Source organism: Vidua chalybeata, chromosome 17 (assembly GCF_026979565.1).
Source record: "Vidua chalybeata isolate OUT-0048 chromosome 17, bVidCha1 merged haplotype, whole genome shotgun sequence".
In the NCBI taxonomy this organism is placed as follows: domain Eukaryota; kingdom Metazoa; phylum Chordata; class Aves; order Passeriformes; family Viduidae; genus Vidua; species Vidua chalybeata.
Window position 1 is genome coordinate 12,193,105 of NC_071546.1, and position 11,030 is coordinate 12,204,134.

Below are 11,030 nucleotides of genomic sequence, written 5' to 3' on the forward strand. Positions count from 1 at the left end.
TGAATCAGGGCACAAACAAGGTACCAGAGATCTTATCCTCACAACCAGTAATGGTTAAACTGTGATTTAAATTTTGTCTCTCTTCTTCTAAGCCACCGGTACATCCACAAGTGTTTTAACAAAGTATTTTGTTTCTCACTTCCCAGAATACCAAGTGCATTTCATAACACAGCTGTTGCAAATGTTATGGCTCTGTACACTTCATGTGTTAGTCTTGCCTGTGCTTCCCTTCTCTGAATCACTTTTAATAGGCTGCGTTTTATATTTCTCTACTAATTTGTTGAAATTTATTGCATTTGTTGCCTTCCCCTCTTTCTTTTGAAAATCAGGGGAACTTCCAAATTTCAATTTAAAAGCATTTTGTTTTTATGGAGCATAGTATTTGTTGGAGGGAGAAGAGTTGAGATCATAATCTGGCACAGTTGACTAAGTTTCTAAATTTTAAACCACCACCTTCTCCCTTTTTAAACATTTTCTCTGCCAATACTAAACATTTTGATCATTCAAAATGTAAATTGTACTCCCCATAGATGCTGATGGATTGAGGATATATTTACATACAAAGGAGCTGTTGAATGACTCACGCAAAAACTAATTTTCTTGTTCTCATTCTTAACAGTACAGCAGGTTTTTCCACCATTTTCTGGTTTCTGGAATGATCTGTGTCTCTGAGCAGTGTTTGAAAAGGTGCATTTGGTTAAAATGTGTGCAGTGGGAGAACCACAAATGGTTTAAACTTGTTTTTTTTTTTTTTTTTTTTTTTTTCCAGAGGAGCTCGTGATAGGCATTATCCATGGGTTTTGTTAAGTGGACAAAAACATTCAGAGCAGAACCTGAGGGCAGTGGTGGTCAAAGAAAGGAAAATTCCCTGATTTCTTGGGGTGAGGAGGAGAAAGCAGGGGTTTAGTCAGAGTATGAGAGCCAGTGTTTTGGGCTGGGTAAGATGTTCTCAAGACAGTTAGCACCTTATAGCACCAGCGTTGCTAGAGCTGGGCGTGTGCTGTAGGACCTCAGCGATGGGGTCTGTGTCTCCTCACGGAGCAGCATTTTATGGGAGAAGTGTCACTCGGTTTTCCCATGCCCATATGCCTGCTGGGCTTGGGCCCCTGGCACGGATTCCTCTGGCAGGAAGAAGGAGCCATTTCTTTGGAACACTCCTTTGAGCCTGGTTGTGTTTGGGAAGGCAGAGCAGCACACTGGAGTGCTCAGAGAGCTCTGGAAAGCCCCAAGCTTCTGTACATCTCCTGGGCAGCATTTCAAGCTGTGCCTGGAACACATTTGCATTGCTCAGGGCTGGGATCCTCTCCCTAGGCCCATAAGAAACCCTGAGGCTGTAACTGGCCATAACTCTCTGAGATCACCATGGCAGATTTTCTCAGCTTTCCTTGCTCTTCCTTAGACGTCTCCAAATACCAGCCCAGTACTGTCACACCAGTTGTGAATAGCCCAAGCTGTTCATCAGCTATTTATAGAATTACTTTATTAACAACTTTATTTTATACACTTGATAGTAATGTTTGAATCTGAGGAGTGTGTATTCCAGTTTTCTTTGGCTCACTTCCTCTGACTTATTTACTGACTTCCACCTTGATTTTTCTGTTAATCTGAAGCCCACTTATAGGACACACAGAGGTGACCCTATAGGAGATGCAGATGTGATTTTGATCACCTCCACTGATCACCTCCACTCTTCTCCACTTCCATCACAGCTTTCCATTGCCTGTTCTTTGTGTGACCTATGCATTGACTTGGGCTCTATGTTTCACTTCAGAATGGATAATGTTTGTGTTAAGTCTTAACCATGGGGTCAGGGGGTAATTTAGAGCCTCTTCAGATTATGTGACCTCTCCTAGCAAACTTTGAAGGGCAGTTGTTGACCAGCCCTGGCACTGTTTGCTCTGCAAGGAAGCAAGTCTGTAAAAAGGCTTATTACACAATGTAAGTGATTTTCTTTTTGCTAAGCAAATATTTGCAATATGTTTTGGGAGATCAAGCATTCAAAGTGAAAAAGCAGGATACCTGCCAGGGATGTGGGAAGCACATAAATGACACCTCTAATTGGGAGAACATGGGCCGGTTTTAGTGTCTTGGCTCTACAAGGAACCCAACACAGGTTCCTGCCCTGATTTTCATTGAGCTCTAAGGCTTTAGGCATCCCGACAAATCTGGAAAACTTTTTCCCAAATTGTCTTTACTTCAACAGCTTCGCTCATAACTCATGCAAAAGCCAAGATGCTGTGGAACAGGGACAAATCCTATGACTTTAACAAATGAGCAAGGTCCTAGCATGGGGCTTTCCTAGAGGGTAGTTTATTTTATAAATGCCTGCAGTAACTAACAATGCCCAGTTATGGAGAGTGTGTCACCATCTGGATGACTGCTCACAGCTGGTATCATAATTTTTGGATCATTCCTTTGGCTTGAATCGAAGTTGCAAAGACAGTATGTGGCTTAAACTAGTTGGCTCAGGAGTAGCAGATCAACTCCAGTCAAGATCTAACTTCCACATGTGCATCTCTGCCTGTGCTGTGGTATTGACAGGAGCCTCAATTTATGTGCATGCAGTTTATAAACAGCAAGAATACTGGAAATGAGGTAATATTTTGTATAAACATTTATTTTATAGTTTAAGAACAAGCCATTCAAAACATCTGGAAATCACAGGAACATGAGTAATATATAATAGCAATATCTTAAATATGCATTAGTAATATAAAGTCATCTTTCACTCTGATAGAAGTTACAACTTCATTTTTCTAAAAAGTATTTAAGACATGAAATATGTTTAGGTAATACATATATACAGCATCTAATTTTCTCTCCTCTTTCGAGTGGAGTCTCAGACTCCAGAGGTTTCTGTGATGGAAACAATGTGCTACAACTTGAAGGCTGGATTGGTTTGGATTGTATATGCAGAACTAGGCAAATAATTTACACCCATCATGGCTCTGTGTGCATGTAAGTGACAGACCAGGGGTTTCAGACCCCGTGCACATGCACTCCCACAGCTGCTCACCTATTCACAACAACCGATGTAGTTATAAATCATTAGGTCTGGAGTTATTTCTAGAATGTCTCTGTATCTATATCCTAACTAAGCTATGACCTACTTTCATTATAACCCCCTGCTCATCAGTGTGCTGTTATGCTTCCAGTGGTGATTTGGTAAAATGAGTTTGCCTTGTCTTACTATGTGCGAATTGATAAATAATTGTGGGTTTGATCAGCTTACAGCTGTTTTATCCTCATCTCTAAGGCAAGCAATTCCCTTTCTATTTCATAGGGAAGGTCAGCATTAATTTGCACTTCAAAGTACTGCTTGATTTCTTCTACCTCCTTTTCCCAGAACTCTTTTGAGATATCAAACAGTTCGGTCAGGTTGACATCTTCTAAACCCTTCAAGTTCAAAGCAGCATCAGTGGGGATGTAACCTATGGCAGTTGGTTTGGCAGAGGCTTTCCCTTCAATTCTGTTGAACATCCACTCCAGCACACGGGAATTCTCTCCGAAGCCAGGCCACAGGAATTTCCCTTGGCTGTCTTTCCGGAACCAATTAACGTGAAAGATCCTGGGTAGTTTTGCAGCTGGACGATGGGCCATGCTCAGCCAGTGGGCCAAGTATTTGCCAAAGTTGTAGCCAAAGAAAGGCCTCATGGCAAATGGATCGTGCATAATGATTTTGCCTGTTTGAAATACAGATGGAGAAGGTAAGGGAATAAATAGCACATTTATTCTAAAGCACAAAGATTCAGATCCTCCCAGGGTTTGCCCATGATCCCTTCACCACCCTTGTGAGCTTTAAGAAACTGCACAAGCATTATCCTTGATGCACAAAAGGTACAAATGAAATTAATTTTTGTTATTAAATTTATTAAATTTCAGGTCAAGCAGCTTAAATGAAGATTCTCAAGAGATGGCTATCATTCAAACATTTTTGTTGAGCTCTAGCAGAAGAGAGAATTTAAATTTGTTTATCCCAGACTGTAACAAGAACTCCCTGTCAAGGCTTCTGGCAACCCTGTGCCTGCATCCTGTTCTGTATGCTTGCCACCTAAGGGATTATTTTTCTTAATTTGACTTTTACAGAGAATTTGGCTGTTAATTCCAGTACAAATATTTTCTATTGTGAAAATGCACAGGTTGCAAAATTAGCTGCCAAGACTGAAATGTGAAAGAGCAGGGGGAAGGAGAGGGCAGGCAGTCCAGAGGGGCCTGCTTTTAATACAGGTAGGCAGATTAAATTTTGATTTACCTTTGTGCTCAGCAGCTGCTGTTGCTTCAGATCTCATGGCTGCTCCTACAAATACTCCATGCTTCCAGTTAAAGGCCTCATAAACAAGAGGGACACCTATAAATAATAAAATCACTTCAGTAATTAGAGGTCCAGAAACATTTTTATGACAGGTTTTGCTATCTGAGATAGTGCTGAAAGCATGTTACTGGATAATGTATTCTAATTTTTTCTGTTTTTTTTTTTTCTTTTTTTTTTTTTTTTTTTTTTTAATCAGTTCATTTCCTGCTCTCTTACAGCAAAAAGGTTTAAATTAATGTTTTCAAAACTGGCTCCTGATTACTGAACACATCCAGTGGGAGATATCTGGGACATGAGAATCTCCAGCAGATTTTAATGGAAATAGAATCTGGTTCTGTGGTCATATTAGATTCAGACCTAGCATTACTTCTATTTCTTTTCCAACTTTAGGTGACCTTTAGCAGACTAATTAATTTTACTTCCTTTTCTTTAAACTATCTGATTCATTTCTCTAACCATTTGCTGACTGAACTACTTAAACTACAGGCAAATTGAGACCAATGCAGCAATTTTCTATGTGTCTGCTACCCATGTTAGAGGGTCCTGATCTCCCTCCAGCCCTTTATTGTTATTACCTGTTTTGTGTTAACATCAAACTACTCAGACACTGAAACACCGGCGGCTGGAAGCGTGTGTGCCAAAGGCTAACACAGAGACATTGCACTAACGTGGTTATTTCCTTGCTTTTGCAGCTGTGAAAGCAAAACCTGTGGCTAAGCCCAGCTGTGTGTCAACCCTTCTGTGGCCAGCACTTGAGCCTGGGAAGGTGGCTGCTGCATCTCTTACCAGCTGGTCTGCGGCCTCCAAAAATGATCCCTTCGATGGGAACGCCCTCGGGTGATTCCCACGCAGGATCCATGATGGGGCACTGCCTGGCTGGGGAGCAGAACCTGGAGTTGGGGTGAGCACAGGGTTCTCCTGCACAGGACACAATAAAAAGGTCATGATGGCAGAATTAACTTGAATTTATTCGTTAATTTCAAAGAAAGGCAAAGAGAGGGCCATGGGTTGGTGGGCCAGGTACCGTTGTCTGGGGTCCAATCCTTGTTTTTCCACGAGGTCACTGTCACTCCAGCTGGCAGGGGCTCATCAATGCCTTCCCAGTAAACCCCTCCATCACTGGTTTCTGCCACGTTGGTAAAGATGGTGTTCTTGAATATGGTTTTAATAGCATTGGGGTTTGTTTTGACTGAGGTCCCAGGGGCAACACCAAAAAAGCCATTTTCAGGATTGATTGCCCTTAAGTTGCCTGGAAGTTAAATGATAAAATATAAGTAAACCATATTGATTTAATTATATCCACAAGTTTGTAGCACGTCTTACTGCACCTACAGCAACCTGTAAAACATTCCAATTTAATTTCCATACCTTGTTCATCAAATTTCATCCAGGCAATATCGTCACCCACACACTCAATTTTCCATCCTGGCAGGCTTGGATTCATCATAGCCAAGTTAGTTTTTCCACATGCACTAGGGAATGCTGCAGCAAAGTACTTCTTTTTACCTTCTGGATTGGTAATTCCCAGGATCTATTGAAAAATTAATGCAACTGTTAAACACAGTCTTTTTTCCTTGCACTTTTCGTTTAGAAGATTGTCTCCCAGCAAGTGGAAATGATAAAATATTTAATTATGCACATTTGTTCCTACAGAAGAAGCATCACATAATATTGTTGACAAATAACTCAAGCTGTATTTTTAAAATCAGAGTCAACTCTTCTTGCCATTAGAATATCTGTAAGAAAATATTCTGGTTTTTTAAATGTTAGGTCTACATATAATAAGCATTTATTTTTATTTTGCTGATTTATTTTCCTATGTTTCTCTCTAGAGACAGAAGAAAACCTGGCAATATTCTTTTGGCTGTATGAGTGGAGTGAAAGGAAAGCATTTTGTGCATGGATACTTCTGCTCTTCTCAAGGACCACAGATATTTTTTTCTAAGGCTGTTCTCCTATGCACTTTGAAATTCTTTGTTTCAGTGGTATTTTATGTTGGTAGAATGTTTAAAGGACTGCAGAAATTAAAGCCAGGAAGGTTACACAGCAGAACTCCCTTAAAATCTGATATTTGCAGGTTTTTGAGTGCACAGACCTCTTTATAATTTGGCCCAGTGATGATGTTCAAGCTCTGCTCAAGTAGACGGGATCTGCCTACAAGAAGTCGCTCTCAGAAGTTCCAAACCTTGCTTGTTCTATGTCACGACAGGTCCTGTTTTAAATGTTTAGTACTTGGCCTTGCAAGCAGTTTTCTGTTCCTCATGAGCCTGGCACGTGACAGATTCCTATCTAAAGTTACAGGACCATCCACATGAGACTAATTCCACTGATGGCGAGATGGGTGATGGATTTATGTGGCTCTAATTTGAGGTTTTAAAGGCTGTTCAAACACACAAGATTTAACAGCATAGATTTTTACCAGCATGTGCTCTGCGAGCCAGCCCTCCTCCTTGGCCAGTCTGCTGGCAATCCGGAGAGCAAAGCATTTCTTCCCCAGCAAGGAGTTTCCTCCGTAGCCGCTGCCAAAGGAAATGATCTCCCTGCGATCTGGGAGATGAGCAATCAGCGTCAGCTCCGGGTTGCACGGCCAGTTGTTGATTAATGGCTCTGCAGAACAGAATGTTGTAGTCATGAATGCAGCAATTTCCATGCTTGATCACGCTGTTGTTTCATCAGCATCGAGCCTCTGACAGCAACCCAGAGCATATGCTTCAAGGAAATCCCTGGTAAGTACTAGGGATAATGATCTCCTTCCCATCAAACTCTCGCTGAGCTTTGATTCCTTTAACGGAGTTTTGAACCTAGTGCTGTTACAGAACCACCCTGGTCTTCTGTGGTGAGGGCGTCCCACGTGCTGAGGACAAGCACTCGGCTCCAAAACCCAGCCCTGGGAATTTCCAGGTGTTTTTAATGGTTCCTGGGGTTTTTAATGGCTCTTACCTTTTAGTGGCAGAGGGCATCCAACTGAGTGAAGGCATTTTACAAACTCCCCATTGCCCAGGGCTTTCAAAACATCTGTTCCTATCCGTGTCATGATCCTCATGCTGGCCACTACGTAGGGTGAATCCGTCAGCTCGATCCCAATCTTGGACAAAGGCGACCCAATAGGTCCCATGCTGAAGGGGATGACATACATCGTACGTCCTGGAAAACAGGGAGTAGCAAGATGTGGCCAAGAGCAAAACAAGGAACATTTGAAGTAGCCTTTATAAACATGGACATTGTTACTCAGTCCTTTAAAAGCTGTTTGTCTTGTGAGAACTTCTGATGATGTTTAAAGAGCTGCAGCTTTCTGTTTGTCTAATTGTGTAGCAAGAAGTTTTATCTTAAATGCTGAAAGCAGCAGTTCAGACAGATTGTCTAGCCAGGAGTAAGGGGAGGTGAAGGCCAAGTTCTCTGTTAGTGTAAATCCCTGAATCTGAAATTACTGCTATGGATGGGAGGCCCTGCATTCTCATCTTGCTTCCTATCAGCTCCTCAGTTGCTGCGTGACTTCCTGAACCAAGTCACACGAATTTTTGTACTTTGCCACTCTTTAGGAAAACAAGAGTGCTGGAAAGAAACTGAGGACTGTCCTTGCCCAGGTATTTGGGTCTATGGTAAAGATCTGCATGAAACCAGTGAAGTGACTATCGGGGGTATAAAGCTGAATCTTCAGCTCAAATTGTTCTTTAAAGATTACAGTAACTTGCAACAGTAGTAAGTGTCTCAGCATTGCTGAAAGTTCAGTGTCAATTATCTTCTTCTTGCCTACCTTGCATGCAGCCTGGGAACCTGGTGTTGAAGGCTTTCTCAAAATCTTCCTCAGACATCCAGCGCCCCAGTTGGCTTGTTCCAGTTTTAGGGATTGGAATGGTATCTCTCTGCTCTTGAGTGATGATGACAGTTTTGCTCTCAATTCTCGCCACATCTCTTGGATCAGTGAGAGCCAACCAGCTGCATTTCAACAAAAATCAGGAAATTAGACTTTAATGATCAATATAGAATTTTGACCCTTCTGTGGGTCCACTTTAGCACAAAAGGCTGCTAAAACAATGCTTTGTAAGACAAAAATTAGCGACAAAGCCGTATAACAGACAATCTCAAAAATCAGTCGGATATATTCTCTCAAAAAATTGCTTTAAGACTTTCCAGTAATAATAAAAAATTATATGACCTAGGAAAGTCTTGTTACATGTTAATACTCCTTTGCCTCTTATCTCAGCCTTATTCTCTGTTGTTAACTTTCAGGGAAAAGTTAATCTTGTTTAATTCTCATTCTCATCAGTGTGAAGTTGTTTTGTATGGGGACCACAAAATGATGCTTCTAGCTAAGTGGATGCCAAGGAAAGTAGTTTAAGTGTTGGTATAAGTGCCAGAGGGATCAGAACCCAGCTTAGTGGATTGGCATAGTCCCTTAAATTAGAGGCATCACAAAGAAAATACTGAGTATAAGCACGATCATTAAAAGTGAAGGAGTTCATTAAAGGGGATTCTTTTTCCCCTCTAAGGAATTTTTTGCCATCTATTTACGATAGAGGGGATTGTTTTACATTTTCACCTCTGTGCATCGAAATTTTCCACGAGTATAAAAATGTTCTAGTTGGGCTGTCATAACCGTCATCACTACAGCTAGGCATATAATTAACAATGAATAATTTATCTGGTGAATCTTGCCCTTTTCTCTCCCAAATAGTCTGCAAACAGATTGCCAAATTCCTGCACTTAGTTATTCAAAAGTCTTTGCAGATTTCTCCCATGAAGATCTCGTGGTTGGCACGTAATTCTCGAGTATGCACTTGTTGTTAATATTCTCCTTTCATGTTCAGTTAGTTGGGAGAAATTATGAAATATTTGAAAAAAGTATTTGCAGAATACATTAGAGTCAAAGCTCATCGGCACGATATGAATAATGCCTGTACTGAATAATATTTGAACACCCACAGACCTATTTGAATGCCACAAAAAAGTATGTGATGAATAAACTAATTGGCTAAAATAGTAGAATTCTTCAAAAGAAGATTTGCTCAATAATATTTAGCCATTGCTAATGTTAAGTTGCGTAAGTCTCATGACATTATTTCAGTTCCCTGATGTAACTAATCAATAGAGAAAATGTACAGTTGATAGTCCAACTGAACAATATGCTTTATGCTAATTTTTAGAGGAAAAAGTTTGCTTTTCCTGAGTATTTCACCTATGTAAGCTAAAGTTCCAAAATGTTCATGGAAAGCAAATATTGGAGAGTTATAAGAAGTTTTTAAAGTAAATAGAAAATGAATTTTCCAATTCTGAGATGATACTTGACTTCATTTAGGCTACTCACCAGTTCTCATACTTGTTCAGCTTCTTGATCATGCCTTGTTCTACCATGATGTCCAGAATTTTTCTGTTCTCTTCTTCTGAGCCATCACAGATGTGAATGCACTCAGGCTGGCACAGCTTGGCACTGGTCTCGATGAAATCTCTTGCTTCTGGAGACAGACTCTCCCAATCCCCCTGGACAACCTTGGGCATGACGTTCATGTCAGTTTTCAACTGTGGGGGCATTATTGAAGCTGTTGTGGATCTCGTTGATGGCTGTAAAATACTGATCACAATCTAAAATCAAATAGATTAGGTGTGTTAGTTTACAGTACGTTCCAACCAGCGTCACAAAGCCTAACAACATATAACACAAAGAATTTGCAATGGACTTGATTACGTGCTGCTTTAAAATCAAGGTAGGGAATTTGGATCATTGCTAATTTCAAGGTGGAAAAAATAGAGGTCATTCTACTAATTTAACATGGAAAAAATAGAGGCCATTCTAGTAATTTAACGTTGAAAAAATAGAGGTCATTCTACTAATTTAACATGGAAAAAAATAGAGGCCATTCTACTTACTTATGGAAGCTGGAGCTGGATGCCAGAGAGGATTTTGCTGTACCTTTCAGTTGAGCCCGTTTCACTTGCCTTGGAGCTCTCTTGCAATTGCTGCTTTCCAAGGATGCACCTCCTCGCTTAAATATTCTTCATGGTGGTGTCCATCCCACCGGTTGAGGTGAAGGAGGCTTGTCCTTTACATCACCACTGCATGTGTCTTGGGACAGTGCCACTGACATTGTCATCATGCAGAGTTGTCAACAAAGCAGCCCTGGCGGGGTAATCATTTAACAGGCTTGATTAATGAATGCTGAAAGCGGAGGTTCTTAGCCCCTGGATTTGCTGTTTTGAAGCAGTTACAAAATTTAGCAGTTTAACCAAACTTTGATCCATTTTGGCTTTGAAATCAAAAACGTCATAACTTCTCGGCGTGTGGGAAAGGTTGAGTACAAAGAGTTTCTGGAACCAGGAACACGGAGGTCATGCACAGAGGCAAAGTGCAGCTGGCACATTTTGCAGGCAGATGGTCACTAGCTGGCTGTGAAGTGGAGGCTCGTCCAAGGAGTGTTTACTCACCTTGGGAACATTGCCTGATCTGGGTATAAAGTTCAACAGTGAGCACTGACAGGCCTGAATAACCACTACATAAGGCCCACAGCTCTTATTTTTGTCTATGCAGTTCTTAAAAAATCCCTAGCAATATAAATCTAAGTGTTGGGGTTCCTTCAGTGCAGGCAAGGAAGTTTTTGCTTATGGCTTGTTTTAGGCTCTTGCAAACTAAACAGTTATTGCCTATTGCTACAGCCTCAGAAGAGGCAGAGCAGCAATAATTAAACTCCTCTTTCAAATATTATGTTTTATTTTACTGGGAGTT

The 11,030-nt window shown here is 40.9% G+C and overlaps 1 protein-coding gene across 1 annotated transcript; it reads right to left on the reverse strand.

Moving 5' to 3' along the window:
* Nucleotides 1-2,596: 2,596 nt before the first annotated feature.
* Nucleotides 2,597-10,286, reverse strand: PCK1 (phosphoenolpyruvate carboxykinase 1). The gene is made up of 10 exons (XM_053958877.1): nt 10,178-10,286; nt 9,618-9,892; nt 8,067-8,248; nt 7,253-7,456; nt 6,732-6,919; nt 5,681-5,843; nt 5,337-5,561; nt 5,099-5,230; nt 4,253-4,348; nt 2,597-3,683 (listed from the first exon to the last, which is right to left on the reverse strand). The coding sequence occupies exons 2-10, from the start codon at nt 9,839-9,841 to the stop codon at nt 3,229-3,231; spliced, it is 1,869 nt and encodes a 622-aa protein (XP_053814852.1). The 5' UTR covers nt 9,842-9,892; nt 10,178-10,286; the 3' UTR covers nt 2,597-3,228.
* Nucleotides 10,287-11,030: the final 744 nt, after the last annotated feature.